Source organism: Schistocerca serialis, chromosome 4 (assembly GCF_023864345.2).
Source record: "Schistocerca serialis cubense isolate TAMUIC-IGC-003099 chromosome 4, iqSchSeri2.2, whole genome shotgun sequence".
Lineage (NCBI taxonomy): Eukaryota > Metazoa > Arthropoda > Insecta > Orthoptera > Acrididae > Schistocerca > Schistocerca serialis.
In genome coordinates this window covers 300,696,431-300,714,950 of record NC_064641.1, presented here as the reverse complement: position 1 = coordinate 300,714,950, position 18,520 = coordinate 300,696,431, and the positions used below count along the sequence as shown (strand labels likewise).

At 46.5% G+C, this 18,520-nt stretch overlaps 1 protein-coding gene across 1 annotated transcript in view; it reads left to right on the top strand.

Moving 5' to 3' along the window:
• Positions 1-18,520, top strand: part of LOC126474406 (zinc finger protein 423 homolog) — a 283,023-nt gene that overhangs the window by 248,944 nt on the left and 15,559 nt on the right. The window contains exons 7-9 of the mRNA XM_050101875.1: positions 2,626-3,000; positions 8,701-9,042; positions 14,975-15,619. Of these exons, the coding sequence (XP_049957832.1) occupies positions 2,626-3,000; positions 8,701-9,042; positions 14,975-15,619 (1,362 nt within the window). The remainder of the gene's footprint in view (positions 1-2,625; positions 3,001-8,700; positions 9,043-14,974; positions 15,620-18,520) is intronic.

The window sequence follows — 18,520 nt, the reverse complement described above, 5'->3', positions numbered from 1 at the left end:
TTTATCAAATACGTTACTTTGAACCTAAATGAGTGCAAGAGTTGCTAATACATTTTCGCCATTGGTTGTAGGAATAAATACTTTACTTGTTTCTGTATTTTTTTGATCTGCTTTATCAGAAAGTAATTAATCAGGTACCTCTTCGTATTCGAACAATGATAACGAAGTCTAACGTTACAGATGTTTAGTTATTTTAGATAGTTCATAACTCCTATAACCTAAGGAATGTAATACGTAATGAAGTTAAGCTGGATAACCCCTGAGTCGATATTTGAAATTTTTAAGTATTGTGCACATGCCATATAATTGATAATATCAAAGGTAACACAAAACTTGCAAAAATAAAAAAAAATAAAAAGTTGGCGGAAGAAAAACATAACAGCTGGAAAGGATCTTCTTGCTTTATTACAAGTTGTCTGAGCAATGCTACGTCTGTGAAAGTTACCAAAACTACCTACAAAGGGCCTTCATTAAGTAATGCAACACATTTTCTTTCCGGGAAGCAGGTTGGTTCTCCTCTGGATTCCGATAAACAATATTATTCCCCAGTCCTTGGCTACAAAAAACTATTTTTCAACATAATTTCCAGTCAGTGCCACGGCCTCACACCGGCTTACCGCGACAGCCTGTATGCCCACATGGCACCACTCTATTGGTCGACATCGGAGCCAACGTCTTGGTGCATCAGTAATCTCCCCATCATCCACATACGGCTTCCCGCGGAGTGCTTCCTTCATTGGGCCAAACAGATGTAAGTCTGCTGTTAGACGGTGGGGAACGCAGTTGGCATACATCTTTGAGTACCCCAACTGGTGGATAAACGTGTCGGCACTATCTACCGAGAGGTCCAGTTGAGCAGGTAGGTGTTTCATTGTGATCCGTCGATTACATCGAATGAGAGTAAAGAAACACCTACAGCTGTCCTTGTGATGTCATTTATTGTGAGGCTACCAGTTTCGGTGCTTCAATGCATCACCTTCAGGCCTCAGCTGCAGCGGCCAACGTCTATAACTGGTTTTTGCGGACTATCTGTAACCGCGATGTTGTCCCATCAACCATCACTCACAGTTGATAGTTGACGATTGGAGAGACTACATCGTTACAGGTGGTCTGCGGAAACCAGTTATAGCCGTTGGCATATCTCTGCCGTTTCGGGAAAAGAGCGACACCTTCGTGTGACTGTGGTGCCGGGATAGGTACACCGGACCACGGGGTCTACGCGTGTCCCATTTTCGATGACGTTGCCGCAGAGTTAAGGAATTCACTGCCAAATACAGATACCTTCCATCTAATCAGGGACCCAGTTATCTTCACTATCATCGATAGATTAGCCAGCGAGGTATCCGCCAAGGTCCTGAGAGAATATCGTAGGGAGATAAACGAAAGTGCAAAAACGTGACATTACGCACCATCCCATTCCGCCAGGATGCGTACTGGCCGACCGCCGTGACGATCGGGATCCGTCGCGTCCAGGACTAGGGGGAGGGTGCGAACTTACCGACTATAGACACAGCACACCGATTATGACTTAGTAGATAAAATTATTAGTGGGAAATAGATTGTAGGACATTCAAAAAAGACGTGCAGCGATTTTCATTAAGGCCAGCCCACTGCCAGGGGCACGCCCACTGGGATTAGCTCGGTGGGCACGGCCAAGAGATAGTAGGTTTATATTTTTACTAGCACACATGTAACGCTGCAGGATGTAGTTTAGTGGAGTAGGGTAGAGTAGATAGCATAGTAGGTTAACAGTAGGTCAAATAGTAGGAATACCCATAGAGTAGCTAATCTTCCATCTTGCAGTTAATACTAACAATAAGTAGGTAAAGTCTTGGTAAATGCTGCTGAAAATTATTAATTTTGTATGTTACTTCGACCCACTAATGTGTTAGGTGGTGGGTTCCTTTGTAAGATATTGGTTTTCATGAATAAAGATTTTTAAAAAATAAATAAAAATGTATAGCCGTTGGCCACTGACGCATCGTGTATACAGATGTCGTTAACTCCCTCTGCATCAGCTGAGGCCTGAAGGTGATGCATTGAAGCAGTAAATGACATCGTAAGGTCGGCTGTATTTCATGTCCTCACGTAAGTGAATGGCCATAGTTCTCCAGACCTCCAACGACAGGGGTGGTCATACAAAAACTCGAGTGAGTGTCCGCACGTTCAGACACTTAGAGAATCTCGGCTGTATGCGGCCGGCCGGCACGGAGGAGCTCGGACAATATTGCACAACCTTGTTGCGATGGTGGAAGATGCCTCGCCCAATGACTCACCATGCATTTGCTCTCTCACCGTACATATTCTGCAGGTTCCTTTGAATATCTGAAATTCTCCGCTTTCGCGCTAAAAGAAACTCAATGACATCGCTCTGCTTGGGGAACCCCCCCCCCCTCCCCCCCACCCACTTTTAAGGGCTACTTACAGCGCCGCTACCTGTGGGAACTTCATGAAGCTATAGGTGCTGAAGCGGAAATGTTTCACTATGTTACACAACATATTCCGCATTATTTTCTTGGCCCAGAAAAAATGTGTCGCATTATTTATTGAACGCCGCTAGTATAAGCTGTAGCGGTGGGAGCAGAGGAGCCGGTGCTGAGCCGCGGCGCACGTTTGGGTCCGCAGTACGAGCACCCGGGCACGCTGCTGTGCAGCCAGTGCTCGGCGGCGCTGCCCGACTTCGAGTCGTTCCGCGAGCACGTGGTGGCGCACCACCTGGAACCGGCCGCCGCCGCCTCCGCCGCCCCCGGCGCGCCGCCCGCGCTGCCGCTGGCGGCCCGCTGCGCGCACTGCGGCGCCGCCTGCCCCGGCGAGGAAGCGCTGGCCGCGCACGTCGCCTCACACTTCCTGGCCACCGCCACGGAGTTCGGCTGCTCCTCCTGCCTCAAGCTGTTCGCCAAGCCCGACGAGCTGCAGAAGCACCTCATGGACATCCACGCGCACCACCTCTACCGCTGCTCCCTCTGCAAGGACATGTTCGACTCCAAAGTTGCCATCCAGGTACGCTTCCGCCAGATCATCAGCTCCTTACGAGCTCGCTGCACGAGCCTTTTTCCACTTCCTTTTATTTCTCGTTCATTTTCCAGACCTTTCGGTCAAGAATATTTGCACTAAATCTACAATTTACTGTACCTTACCAACGAGGAGTAGTCGCGAAGCTTTGTCACCTCGAATAAACAAAGTTACGTAATTACTCTGTTGTTTATTTGTTTGCAGGTGTTTGTCTTCACTTATTGTACACAGTGAAGTACCCGAAATCTCCTAGTACATCTCTAGAGCGTCCCAAACAAGATGTCGCTCTCCATTGATAAAGTAGAATATCGTGCTGCAATTCAGTTTTGGCAATAGCGGAAACGTTGCACCAGTGTTTACCATGACTAGTGACGTGTTCCTGCAAGCAAACAAAAAACTAGTTAAATACAAGGGCTATACGACGGAAATAACTTGAAGGCAGTTTCATACATGGTGATTCTTATCAGTGTTTAAAAATTCCCAAAGCGACGTAGATGACGCTGTTAAAAGTAATTTAATATAAGACACATGGGGCCGCCAATGTCGAGAAATACCCCAAACGTGGATGACAAATGTCGAGCCGGCCGCTGTGACCAAGCTGTTGTAGGCGCTTCAGCCCCGAACCGCGCTGCTGCTACGTGGGCATGGATGTGTGTGATGTCCTTAGGTTAGGGTTAATTATATCTAAGTCTAAGGGACTCATGACCTCAGATGTCAAGTCCCATAGTGCTCAGAGCCATTTGAAAAATGTTGAACATGTGAAGTCACCAAATGACTTACCTCGAAGCACATCCAGTGGTTGGGCTTGTCCATCCTACCCTCACCCACAGGAGAAAGTGCCCCAGATCGCTCCGCTACGTTAACCTATTTTCGAACACCTATTTTGTGAATATGATCCTTGGCAGAAGTTACAAAATCGTCCTCGCTGTAACCAAGCAAAGGGTGTTCTTATTTTGCTTTTTTTTATTTGTGTTACTTTTTTGTTTAGGGACTATTTCGTAAAGAAAACGTGGCGACTTCACTGGTAGCGATGCAGTTAGGAAGCTTATCCTCATTTATTCGTGACGCAACATGCTACGTTTTCGTTGTACTTTACTTTGCAATAAATCGGATGTGACCACAAGATCGGTAAATGAAATAGTAAAGTTTAACTCCATGTGTACACATAATTGCCCAACGCGATGAAAACAATACTGATTGCCACATGCAAGACTCGAACGCTGAGCCCCACGCTGTAAGTTCGCGCACATGGGCCTAGAGCCACACCGACAGGAATAATTGACTTGGGATGATCAGCTGCGACATATTGATAGACTCAACCGCTGCACGTGCGGTGACTCACATCATCCGCTAACATTCCATGTTCAACATTTGTCATCCACATTCTGGATATTTCCCAGCATTTGTGGCCCCATGTCTCTGATAATAAATAACTTGTTTCAGCGTCACCCACGTCCCTTTGGAGTTTTTAAACGTTATAGTAGTCATCCTGTAGAAAGGGAAAAGTTGTTGTTGTTGTTGTGGTCTTCAGTCCTCAAAAAAAAATGGTTTGATGCAGCTCTCCATGCTACTCAATCCTGTGCAAGCTTCATCATCTCCCAGCACCTATTGCAGCCTACATCCTTCTGAATCTGCTTAGTGTATTCATCTCTTGGTCTCCCTCTACGATTTTTACCCTCCACGCTGCCCTCCAATACTAAATTGGTGATCCCTTGATGTCTCAGAATATGTCCTACCAACCGATCCCTTCTTCTAGTCAAGTTGTGCCACAAACTCCTCTTCTTTCCAATTCTATTCAATACCTCCTCATTAGTTTTGTCAACTACCCGTCTAATCTTCAGCATTCTTCTGTAGCACCACATTTCGAAAGCTTCAGTTTTCTTCTTGTCCAAACTACTTATCGTCCATGTTTCACTTCCATACATGGCTACACTCCGTACAAATACTTTCAGAAACTACTTCCTGACACTTAAATCTATACTCGATGTTAACAAATTTCTCATCCCCAGAAATGCTTTCCTTGCCATTGCCAGTCTACATTTTATATCCTCTCTACTTCGACCATCATCAGTTATTTTGCTCCCCAAATAGCAAAACTCCTTTACAACTTTCTCATTTCCTCATTTAATTCCCTCAGCATCACCCGACTTAATTCGACTACATTCCATTACCCTCGTTTTGCTTTTGTTGATGTTCATCTTATACCCGCCTTTCAAGACACTGACCATTCCGTTCAACTGCTCTTCCAAGTCCTTTGCTGTATCTGACAAAATTACAATGTCATCGGCGAACCTCAACGTTTTTATTTCTTCTCCATGGATTTTAATACCTACTCCGAACTTTTCTTTTGTTTCCTTTATGGCTTGCTCAATATACAGATTGAATAACATCGGGGATAGGCTACAACTCTGTCTCACTCCCTTCCCAAACACTGCTTCCCTTTCATACCCCTCGACTCTTATAACTGCCATTATTTTGCTTTCTGTACAAATTGTAAATAGCCTTTCGCTCTCTGTGTTTGATCCCTGCCACCTTCAGCATTTGAAAAGAGAGTATTCCAACCAACATTGTCAAAAGCTTTCTCTAAGTCTACAAATGCTAGAAATGTAGGTTTGCCTTTCCTTAATGTTTCTTCTATGATAAGTCGTAGGGTCAGTATTGCCTCACGTGTTCCAACATTTCTACGGAATCCAAACTGATCTTCCCCGAGGTCGGCTCCTATCAGTTTTTCCATTCGTCTGTAAAGAATTCGCGTTAGTATTTTGCAGCTGTGACTTACTAAACTGATAGTTTGGTAATTTTCACATCTGTCAACACCTATTTTCCTTGGGCTTGGGATTATTATATTCTTGAAGTCTGAGGGTATTTTGCCTGTCTCATACATCTTGCTCACCAGATGGTAGAGTTTTGTCGGGGCTGACTCTCCCAAGGCGATCAGTGGTTCTAATGGAATGTTGTCTACTCCGGGGGCTTTGTTTCGACTCAGGTCTTTCAGTGCTCTGTCAAACTCTTCAAGCAATATCATATCTCCCATTTCATCTTCATCCTCTTCCATTTCCATAATATTGTACTCAAGTACATCGCCCTTGTATAGGCCCTCTATATATTCCTTCCGCCTTTCTGCTTTCCCTTTTTTGCTTAGAACTGGGTTTCCATCAAAGCTCTTGATATTCATGCAAGTGGTTCTCCTTTCTCCAAAGGTCTCCTTAATTTTCCTGTAGGCAGTATCTATCTTACCCCTAGTGAGATAAGCCTCTACGTTCTTACATTTGTCCTCTAGCCATCCGTGCTTAGCCATTTTGCACTTCCTGTCGATCTCATTTTTGAGACGTTTGTATTCCTGTTTGTCTGCTTCATTGACTGCATTTTTATATTTTCTCCTTTCATCAATTAAATTCAATATTTCTTCTGTTAACCATCCCTCGTCTTTTTACCTGTTTGATCCTCTGCTGTCTTCACTATTTCATCCCTCAAAGCTACCCATTCTTCTTCTACTGTATTTCTTTCCCCCATTCCTGTCAATTGTTCCCTTATGCTTTCCCTGAAAGTTTGAACAACCTCTGGTTCTTTCAGTTTATCCAGGTCCCATCTCCTTAAATTCCCATCTTTTTGCAGTTTCTTCAGTTTTAATGTACAGTTCATAACCAATAGATTGTGGTCAGAGTCCACATCTGCCCCTGGAAATGTCTTACAATTTAAAACCTGGTTCCTAAATCTCTGTCTTACCATTATATACTCTATATGATACCATGTAGTATCTCCAGGGTTCTTCCATGTATACAGCCTTCTTTCGTGATTCTTGAACCAAGTGTTAGCTACGATTAAGTTATGCTCTGCGCAAAATTCTACCAGGCGGCTTCCTCTTTCATTTCTTAGCCCCAATCCATATTCACCTACAATGTTTCCTTCTCTACCTTTTCCTACTCTGGGATTCCAGTCACCCATGACTATTAAATTTTCGTCTTCCTTCACTACCTGAATAATTTCTTTTATCTCATCATACATTTCATCAATTTCTTCATCATCTGCAAAGCTAGTTGGCATATAAACTTGTACTACTGTAGTAGGCGTGGGCTTCGTGTCTATTTTTGCCACGATTATGCGTTCACTATGCTTTGTTGTAGCTTACCGTACTCCTATTTTTTTATTCATTATGAAACCTACTCCTGCATTACCCCTATTTGATTTTGTATTTATACCCTGTATTCACCTGACCAAAAGTCTTGTTCTTGCTACCACCGAACTTCACTAATTCCCACTATATCTAACTTTAACCTATCCATTTCCCTTTTTAAATTTTCTAACCTACATGCCCGATTAAGGGATCTGTTATTCCACTCTCCGATTCGTAGAACGCCAGTTTTCTTTCTCCTGATAACGATGTCCTCTTTAGTAGTCCTCGCCCGGAGATCCGAATGGGGGACTATTTTACCTCCGGAATATTTTACCCAAGAGGACGCCATCATCATTTAACCATACAGTAAAGCTGCATGCCCTCGGGAAAAATTACGGCTGTAGTTTCCCCTTGCTTTCAGCCGTTCGCAATACCAGAAGAGCAAGGCCATTTTGGTTAGTGTTACAAGGCCAGATCAGTCAATCATGCAGACTATTGCCTCTGCAACTACAGAAAAGGCTGCTGCCCCTCTTCAGAACGTAGCGAAATACAGGAAGATCTGCAGCGGATAGGCACTTGGTGCAGGGAGTGGCAACTGACCCTTAACATAGACAAATGTAATGTATTGCGAATACATAGAAAGAAGGATCCTTTATTGTATGATTATATGATAGCGGAACAAACACTGGTAGCAGTTACTTCTGTAAAATATCTGGGAGTATGCGTACGGAACGATTTGAAGTGGAATGATCATATAAAACTAATTGTTGGTAAGGCGGGTACCAGGTTGAGATTCATTGGGAGAGTGCTTAGAAAATGTAGTCCATCAACAAAGGAGGTGGCTTACAAAACACTCGTTCGACCTATACTTGAGTATTGCTCATCAGTGTGGGATCCGTACCAGGTCGGGTTGACGGAGGAGATAGAGAAGATCCAAAGAAGAGCGGCGCGTTTCGTCACTGGGTTATTTGGTAACCGTGATAGCGTTACGGAGATGTTTAATAAACTCAAGTGGCAGACTCTGCAAGAGAGGCGCTCTGCATCGCGGTGTAGCTTGCTCGCCAGGTTTCGAGAGGGTGCGTTTCTGGATGAGGTATCGAATATATTGCTTCCCCCTACTTATACTTCCCGAGGAGATCACGAATGTAAAATTAGAGAGATTAGAGCGCGCACGGAGGCTTTCAGACAGTCGTTCTTCCCGCGAACCATACGCGACTGGAACAGGAAAGGGAGGTAATGACAGTGGCACGTAAAGTGCCCTCCGCCACACACCGTTGGGTGGCTTGCGGAGTATCAATGTAGATGTAGATGTAGATGTAAAATGGGAGAGAAGATATAATACTGCGAGAAGAATTGGATAGAGTACTGAAAGATTTTCGAACCCTTGTCCGTACGAGCATTCTCTGATATTGTGATGTCAAGACTAAATCTCTATGTTACCGATACACGTTAGAAGTTCGAGGAGCTGCGTAGGGAGAAGTTTCTCCTATAGTTCACAGTGTAAAAGCGAAAGCAATGAGAACCCACAAGAATTCTGGAACACTGTGTGACGTGAGCGTGTGTGGGCGTTGCAGGTGCACTTCGCGGTGAAGCACAGCAACGAGTGCAAGCTGTTCCGGTGCACGGGCTGCCCGGCGGCGGTGTTCCGGTCGGAGGCGGACTTCGGGCTGCACGTGCGCGCCACGCACGCGGCGCCCGCCCCCGGCTCCGCCCCCGGCGCCGGCGCCGCCCCCGGGAAGGCGCAGCAGGCCGCGCACCGCTGCCTCTTTTGCCGCCTCAGCTTCAGCTCGGAGCTCGAGATGCAGTTCCACATGGCGGCGCACTCCAAGCAGTTCCACTGCCCCGTCTGCAGGGAGGCCTTCCACGTCGAGTTCCTGCTCGACAAGCATATGCAGACGCACCACTCCACCCACCAGGTGCGTTCCCTACCATCTCGGCATTATTTTCCCTAAAGAGAAGGGATTGTAGCAATTTATTCGTTCGACTTGGTATGACATCCGTAATAAAACCAACAGGAAACGAGTATATCTATCGCAGTGGCAACGTAGACGCTGTTACCGGACGATTCATTTACACACCACACACTGTGATAACTCATATTGTACTTCGTTATCCACACCACCGAGCGAGGTGGCGCAGTGGTTAGACACTGGACTCGCATTCGGGAGGACGACGGTTCAATCCCGCGTCCGGCCATCCTGATTTAGGTTTTCCGTGATTTCCCTAAATCACTCCAGGCAAATGCCGGGATGGTTCCTCTGAAAGGGCACGGCCGACTTCCTTCCACATCCTTCCCTAAAACCGATGGGACCGATGACCACGCAGTCTGGTCTCCTTACCCAAACAACCAACCAATCGTTATCCATACCTTCCATAGGTCCCAATCTTCATCATTGCACTTGAATCGCGATAGTGAAATAAACTAATAATAAAATACTTACAAGATGCTGTCAATGATTTCATTTAAAAAGTATGTTACGACCGTGGTCCCAAAGGTGATAAAACACATACTCAGTTTCCTAAGCTATTCGACATAGCGAAAAAATTTCACTTCATCCGTCCTTTGTGTTGTATGTTAACCGGGGGCCAAGAAACGACGGAGAGGCTCCGTCCTCGCCGCAGCCGCTGTGGTCCACAACCCCACGACGATTACCGCAGTCCACTTTACCCCTCCGCCGCAACACACCGAACCACTCTTTCAGGGTTATTGTGCGGTTCGGCCCCCGGTGGACCCCCCCTCCCTCCCAGGGAACGACTCACACCAGACGAGTGTAACCGCTGTGTTTGCGTGGTGGAGTAATGGTGGTGTACGCGTACGTGGAGAACTTGTTTGCGGAGCAATCGCCGACATAGTGTAGCTGATGCGGAATAACGGGAACCAGCCCGCATTCGCCGAGGCAGATGGAAAACCGCCTAAAAACCATCCACAGACTGGGCGGCTCACCGGACCTCCACACAAGTCCGCCGGGCGGATTCGTGCCAGGGACCAGGCGCTCCTTCCCAATTCGGAAAGCCGTGCGTTAGACCGCACGTCTAACCGAGCGGTTCATCCGTCCTTACTATGAGGGACGACATAGATATAGGTACAACCAGCAATAACTAGACCAACAGCTCTATTTTCATCTCTCATTTAGTCCAGACAACCAATTTCGGCATACCATTATGCCATCATCAGGTTCTCTATGCTAAAATATTGTATTGCCAGACAAAATATTATGTAAAAGCGAACCCGAACCCGCACCAGCTTATGTAACACGGATCTACACCAGTAAACAATCTGAGCTCAGATTGACGGTCAGGGACCGTCGAGCACTGCCGAGGGTGGTTGTAAAGAAAGGCATGAAACCAGCGGTAGGAACGCTCGTGAGTTGCAAAGTTGTACCAGCAGTCCACCTAGCTAATGGCTGTGCGTAGGGAGCACAATGATCGAGCAGCTCCGTATAAGCCACACTTTTCTGCAGTCTGTGCTCTAAGTGACACCTGAAGTGATGTACAGATCGACACTACTGAACAGTGAATGACTGGAAACGAGTGATTTAGTGAGATGAATCACGCTGTACCCTGTGATGGAGTGATTCGGGTTTGGCGAATGGCTGGAGAACATTACCTGCCGGTATGTCTAGTGTCAACAGTGAAGCACCGAGGTGGTTTTGGGTTATGTAAGTGCTTTTCATGGTTAAGTTGTGGTGGCTTCATTGCGCTGAAGTAAGCACTAAATGCAGAAGGCTATGAACACATTTTACAACATGGTGTATTGCGTTCAAGAGAGAAAAAGTTCCGAGACGATATGGAACATCACTGGGACGTGTTAAAACGTGTTTTTCGCTCCAGACCCAACGTCCGACTACTTTCTTTGGTTTCGGCTCTTGAGGAAGAATGGGCCGCCATTACTCCATAGACATTGGGACACCTGACTGAAAATGCCCCGAGCAGAGTTGAAGTCGTCCTAAAGACGCAGAGTGAATACATCTCCTATTAATGTCCACTAATGTGTGTCATGGTTTTGATCAGATACTATACATGAAAAAAGTGATTGACCCAGAACAGAATCCTATAGCACCCCTCCACCTTCCCCACACCGTTTCTAACTTTACATGACCCCATTCGGATTCAAGCATTAACATTTAGATACCGATACAGATGTCTGAGAAGATTTACATTTAATATGGTTCAAATGGCTCTAAGCACTATGGGACTTAACATCTGAGGTCATCAGTCCCCTAGAACTACTTAAACCTAAGGACATCATACACATGCATGACCGAGGCAGGATTCGAACCTGCGACCGTAGCAGCAGCGCGGTTCCGGACTGAAGCGCCTGGAACCGCAGGGCCACAGCGGCCGGCGGTGATGTTTCAATTTCTCCAGATTTACACATTTGCTGTTTCGCAGCCATGTTTAAGATTTTCATCAGGGAATCTTATCATTGATATCCTTTCACCCTGAATTTTAATCCCATTCTTGACTGTTTCTTTTGCTTCCGTCATTCCTTCATCGATGTATAGATCGAACAATATGGGGCGAAGACTACATCCCTGCCGGCCGGGGTGGCGCTACAGTCTGGAACCGCGCGACCGCTACGATCGCAGGTTCGAATCCTGTCTCGGGCATGGATGTGTATGATGTCCTTAGGTTAGTTAGGTTTAAGTAGTTCTAATCTCTAAGGGACTGATGACCTTAGACGTTAAGTCCCATAGTGCTCAGAGCCATTTGAACCATTTGAACTACATCCCCGTCGTACATCTTTTTTAATCCGAGCACTTCGTTCTTGGTCTTCCGGTCTTATTGTTCATTCTTAATTCTTGTACTTACTGTATATTACCCATGTTATCCTATAAATTACACCTATCTTTGTCAGAATTTCAAACGTCTTTCACCATTTGATGTTGTCGAACGCTGGTTCCAGTTCTATGAATCCTATGAATGTGTCTTGATTTTTCTTTAGTGTTTCTTCAATTATCAACCGCAGTGTCAAAAGTGCCTCTCTCTAGTGACATTTATGTAGCGTCGATAGTGTGTATTTTTTCTGTTTAAATATGTATTGGATTTATTGTAACAGATGGATAAGATACTATAGAAATTCTTCCAATCCGTATGCGGCATACAGCAAACCAGTGCTTAACAGTATTGGTTAAAAACGGTATTGGTTGCAATTTTAGTTTTTATTTATTTTCCAACGACGCGTTTCGCCTTATTTAGGCGTCTTCAGTATATCTACATAGAAAACAGAGAACAAATACATCTATTTAAGAATCGCGATCGCATTGTGCAGACTTGGATAACCTAAAAGCATGCATAAACATATCAAATACTGACAGAACAAATACCTCAATTTGGTATTTCTTAGAAGAATCCTTTGGCTGACTGGAATGTGTATTCTTATAGGACAACTATCCAATGAGTTCCACCCAATAATATCCAAACAGCAGACTCTGTACACAATTTACTAAATTGCCAATACTAAACACTTTTAAATAACAACAAATTCATATAGCTTACAAAACTTAACAAATGGTTAAAGAGTGAGCTTTAAAAAAAAATAATGGCGGCTTGCCACCATAAAATCAAGAACATTTTACAATAGTGCTTTTAGAGTTTATCCGAAAGACAAAATCCAATAATAAGTTAACTTGGCATTACAATTTAAAATGATTTATATAAAAAACTTTGAGAAAAATAATGGCGCTTGGCGCCATAAAATGAAAGAAACGCAACACACAACCAATAAATATAATAACAAAATAATAATTTGATACAACCAAAGGGCGAGGGCAACTCCCAACGCAATCACAGACGAGCGAGCTCTCAACACTTCGGAGCCTTCCCACTAGAAACGGTCCCCGAAATAAACCGCTGATAGCTCCACGACAAGCCTCCCACAACTGCCTATCACTTACGCACCTTGGTTATGTTCTGCAACACACGACAGATAATATCAACACAAGATAAAATTCAAAAATACAGTATAACAATCCGACAGCACATGATAACCACGGCGCCGTTAACTCGGGCGCTCTTAATAAGTGCCGGAAGCTAACACACAAATCTCAAACAATTCTCGCTTCTTAAAACGAAACAATAAAAGCCAAGCGCACATGAATAGTCAAACCACAGTCTTAGAAGTGCCTGAACGACACCAAATACGAGTATTCCACCAAGTTGTTAACACAGTATTTAAAAAAAATGCTGTTACACGACCAAATTGACGAGATCATAATGTTCAGGTCCCAGAAGACCACAGACCACATATACCAAGCAGCAGTAATTCACTATGTATATACTGTACAAAACCGCCCTTCTTTGGCAGACTTTACCTAACACATCGAATGCCAAATGTACCATACATGAACGCAACTCTGGGCAGGACTCCAGTTGAGCAAATAAATTAGTACCAACAAATATCGTAACGAGTCACACACACAGCAAAAAGTTCCAACAACACCGTCCCACATCAGAAAAGTTCAGAAACCGCTGCTGGAGCTTCCAGGGGAAAATCTGAAGAGCCGACAGAGCCCACACCCTAACCTGGCAGACGACTCCAAAATTCAGCAACTAGTTGTCTCCAGGCCAGAATATCACAGGACCCCACCGGACCTCCACATTAAACAGGCAGGAAGAACAAGTACGCCTAGTCCAATTAATCACCACCGCATGGCCAGCACAGCGGCGAGTCGCCTCCGCCCCAGATCACTCTGTTCATATTGCGAGGCACAACAACCTTAGCGCTAGTCACTAGCAGGTCAGGCAGAGCGAACTACCGGGAAAACCAACTACCCTCTCGCTCTCCGCCGGCAACCGCAAACACACGCCAGCGACGTCATAGCGAATCTCCACCGGAGGACCACCCGCAACCAGGACAGCGCACTATTGTGGTGTGCGTACCGTAACACCTTCGGTACACACACCATCAGATTATTTGACTTGTCGCTCTAACGAAGTAGGCGAGTGCCAGCAATATGTCTCGTGGTCTTATCGTGGCGTGTTTATCTTCTGCCGTTAGGTCAGACGATTGAAATGCCACTTGCACGCTTAGAGCGGCAGATTGACGGTGACCAACTTTAAACAGAACTTGATTAATTTTCACACACATTTATTAAAATAATAACAAGCATAAAAATAACTTAGATCTGGATGCTATGTACAATTGACAATCTGAAGTTCCTTTGGTCTTGGTACGTTAATCTGGTTCTCACATATCTCTGATACTTGACAAAGTGTCTATTCATTTATCTTCATGGCTATGTACAGGAATATGATAATCTTATTAGGTGCAGACTGAAACTTGACTATAGACTGGTACAGACTAATGCAGACTGAGTAATCGGAGGTCTGTACAGTCGTTATAATACCTCACGCGTTCAGGTATCACTGAGCGAGTGTGATCCGCGAGGAGAAAAGGTCCTACGTTAGCAGCAATCTCATTGGCTGCGTGACATATTAATTCGCGGATCGGCGGAAGCAGAATTTGGTCCGTCTCTATGGCAGCGCCATCTCGTAGTGCGGAGACGGACGAGCGGTGCGCCTGCGCTGTTGTGCTTAGCGGGGCGCGCTCTAGTGGGAAAGTTGTGTACGCGCTGACTACGCGGAACTATGTACACAACTACTATAATCGATTACAGTGCGCGCTCTGAACAAGATCACAGGATAGCGGCGCGCGCAATACTAATAATAAGCATTTTTCCATTTTTCTGGAGCTCTTATAGAGTTGATGCTTTTGTTGATTGGTGTTCTCACAGCTTCCAACATCAAAGCTTACACCACCACTTCCAACCAGATGTTATTTTTTTGAGGTACGTCGACCTCATCTAATCCGTCCTCTGATGATCTGACTTCGGTTTGCGGTTGCAGGTGGTGAACGGAAGCGCGCCTGCGACGCCGGAGCCTTTACAGCACGGCCCCATAGCGCGCCAGCTGGCTCAGAAGTCTTCACCCAAGGCGAAGGGCGGGGGCGGCGGCGGCCGCAGCAGCACGGACAGCAGCGGCGCGGGTAGCCGCCTGGAGGAGGACGCCGCCTCCACGGACTCGCACCAGCACCTCGGCAGCGGCCGCAAGGGCGGCGGCTCCGGGGGCGGCGTGCGCGCGACCAAGGCCGGCGCTGCCGGGGGCGGCGGCGGCGGCGCGGTCAGCCTGCAGTGCGCCTACTGCAGCGAGACGTGCAAGTCGCGCACCGAGCTCGAGAACCACACCAAGACGCACGCGGGGGCGGCAGCCGGCGGCGTGGGCGGCGGAGGCGGCGGCGCGGGGGCGGCCGGTCCCGGCGCGACCGGCAAGCACAAGTGCAACATCTGCGACGAGCTGTGCCCGTCGGCGGCGGTGCTGGCCGAGCACAAGCTGACGCACTGCAAGGTGGCGGCGGGCGCGCCGGCGTGCACGGCGTGCAAGGCGCCGCTGCAGCGCGAGGACGACCTGCGCGCGCACCTCGCCAGCCACGCGGGCGACAAGCTGCCCGCGCCCTGCCCCGTCTGTCGACAGACGCTCGTCTCCGACATAGAGGTGCGCAGCCGGCCCGCAGCTTGCCCAATGTACGCTTCCGCTTGCTCCTAGACTTATTGTCTCGAGCGAATATCCGGGTTTTGTAGAAGACTGGCAAACGTTTGTGAACTCTTTCGCTAGTATGGATCTGCATCTCCATACACACTCCACAACCCACCGTACGGTGCGTGGTGGATGGTACCCTGCACTACTACTAGTAATTTCCTTTCCTGTTCCATTAGCAAATAGAGCGAGGGTAAAATGACTGTCTATATGCCTCCGTACGTGTCCTAATTTCTCGTACCTTTGAGGTCCCTATGCGAATGTACGCTGTCGGCAGTAGAATCTTTCTGAAGTCATGCCGGTTCTCTAAACACTCTCAATACATCTACATCTACACTCCGCAAGCCACCCAACGATGTATAGCGGAGGGCTCTTTTCGTGCCACTGTCATTACCTACCTTTCCTGTTCCAGTCGCGTATGATTCGCTGGAAGAACGACTGCCAGAAAGCCTCCGTGCGCGCTCGAATCTCTCCAACTTTACATTCGTGATCTCCTCGGGAGGTATAAGTAGGAGGAAGCAATATACTCGAGACCTCATCCAGAAACGCACCCTCTCGAAACCTCGACAGCAAGCTACACCGCGTTGCAGAGCGCCTCTTGCAGAGTGTGCCACTTAAGTTTGCTAAACCTCTCCGTAACGCTATCACCCTTACCAAATAACCCTGTGACGAAACGCGCCGCTCTTCTTTGCATCTTCTCTATCTCCTCTGTCAACCCGACATTGATAAGCAATACTCAAGTATAGGTCGAACGAGTGTTTTGTAAGCCACCTCCCTTGTCGATGAACTACATTTTCTAACGACTCTCCCAATGAATCTCAAGCTGGCACCCGCCTTACCAACAATGTTCCCCGAAAAGACTGTCGTCTTTCCTCCAGGAATTCCCATTTGAGTTCCAAAAGCGTCTCCGTAATGCTTGCTTGTTGTTCTGACCTACCGATAACAAATAAAGTAGCTCGCCTCTGAATTGCTTCGATGTCTTCCTTTAATCCGACCGCGTGTGAATCCCGAACACCCAAGCAATACCTAAGACTAGGTCGCAGTTGCGCCCTATATGCTTTCTCCTGTGCAGATGAACCACACGTTCCTAAAATTCTCCAAATAAACCCAAGTCGACCATTCGCTTTCCCTACCACAATCCTCACATGGTCTTTCCATTTCATATCGCCCAGATATTGAAACAACATGACTGTGTCAAACAGGACATTTTTTAATGAATGTATTTACTTATTTCTCAAGCAGAACACTACTAATGCTGTACCAGAATCTTACGAGTTTGTTTTTCCTACTCATCCGCATTAATTTACATTTTTCTACATTTAGAACTCGCTGGCATTCATCACACCAACTACAAATTTTGTCTGAGTCACCTTGTGTCCTCCCACAGTCACTCAATGACGACGACATTCCGTACGCCACAGAATCATTAGCAAACAACCCCAGACCTCTGCTCACCATGTCTGCCTGATCGTTTTTATACATATGGAAAATAACAGCAGTCGTATCACATTTCCCTGGGGCGCTCCTGACGATGCCCTTATCTGTGATGAACACGCGCTGTCCAGGACAACGTATTGATTTCTTTTACTTAAGACGTCGTTGAGCCACTCACATATCTGGGAACCTATTCTGTATGCTTGTGTCTTCTTTAATAGACTGCAGTGTGGCACTGAGTCAAGCACTGGATCAGGCCATTCGAGAAAATTGTCTACGAAGGACAATTCAGAACAAGCGAACAGGAATGTTGTAAAGCACTGTACTTCATGACAGCCGTCGGCCGCACACTGCAGGTGCAACAAATACTCTCCTCAACGTTTTCGTTGGAAAGTATTTGACCAACCAGCATACAGCCCGGATTTAGTTCCCTCTGATTTTCATCTCGTTGCTCACATGAAACGCTGGCTGCAAGGACAGTATTTTGGCACAGACAACGAGCTGCAGACCAGCATCGAGAATTGGCGGAAAGGACATGTGACTGCGTACTGAAAATCTGGTGCGAGGGTCACTCCATAAGTCGTGGTACTATGATATATCTCCAGTAATGCGACACTATGGGAATTCCTCGATGTATGTTGAACCGGTAAGGTACTGTGTGTCTTAATGTCAACAAAAAGTAGGGTTCCAGTACACGAGGTTGAAATGAAACACACGCATTGGAACTCTGTGTAAATTTATTCTGCACGCGTACAGATGGAACAAACAATGAATCAAAATCAGCTACTGTGCTCCAAAATAGTCCTCCAGTGAATCCCCAGAGCGTCGCCAACGACGAGGTTCAAATGGCTCTGAGCACTATGGGACTTAACAGCTGTGGTCATCAGTCCCCTAGAACTTAGAACTACTTAAACCTAACTAACCTAAGGACATCACACACATCCATGCCCGAGGCAGGATTCGAACCTGCGACCGTAGCAGTCGCGCGGTTCCGGACTGAGCGCCTAGAACCGCTCGGCCACCCCAGCCGGCCAACGACGAGGAAGGCGTTGAATTCCATTGGCATTGCGATCAATGTGTGCCGTCGAAATGCCGTGACGAAATCCGCGCTGTTTGGAAAGCACCTCTCATGCGATGGTTTCTTCAGCTGTGAAATGAGGTCGAAGTCGCATGGAAAAATGTTCAAATGTGTGTGAAATCTTAAGGGACTAAGTCCCATAGTGCTCAGAGCCATTTTGCTCGTAAGGGACTTAACTGATAAGGTCATCAGTCCCCTAAGCTTACACACTACTTAACCTAAATTATTCTAAGGACACACACACACACACACACACACACACACACACACACTGACACTCACAGAGGGAGGACTCGAACCTCCGCCGGGATCAGCCGCACAGTTCATGACTGCAACGTCCTAGACCG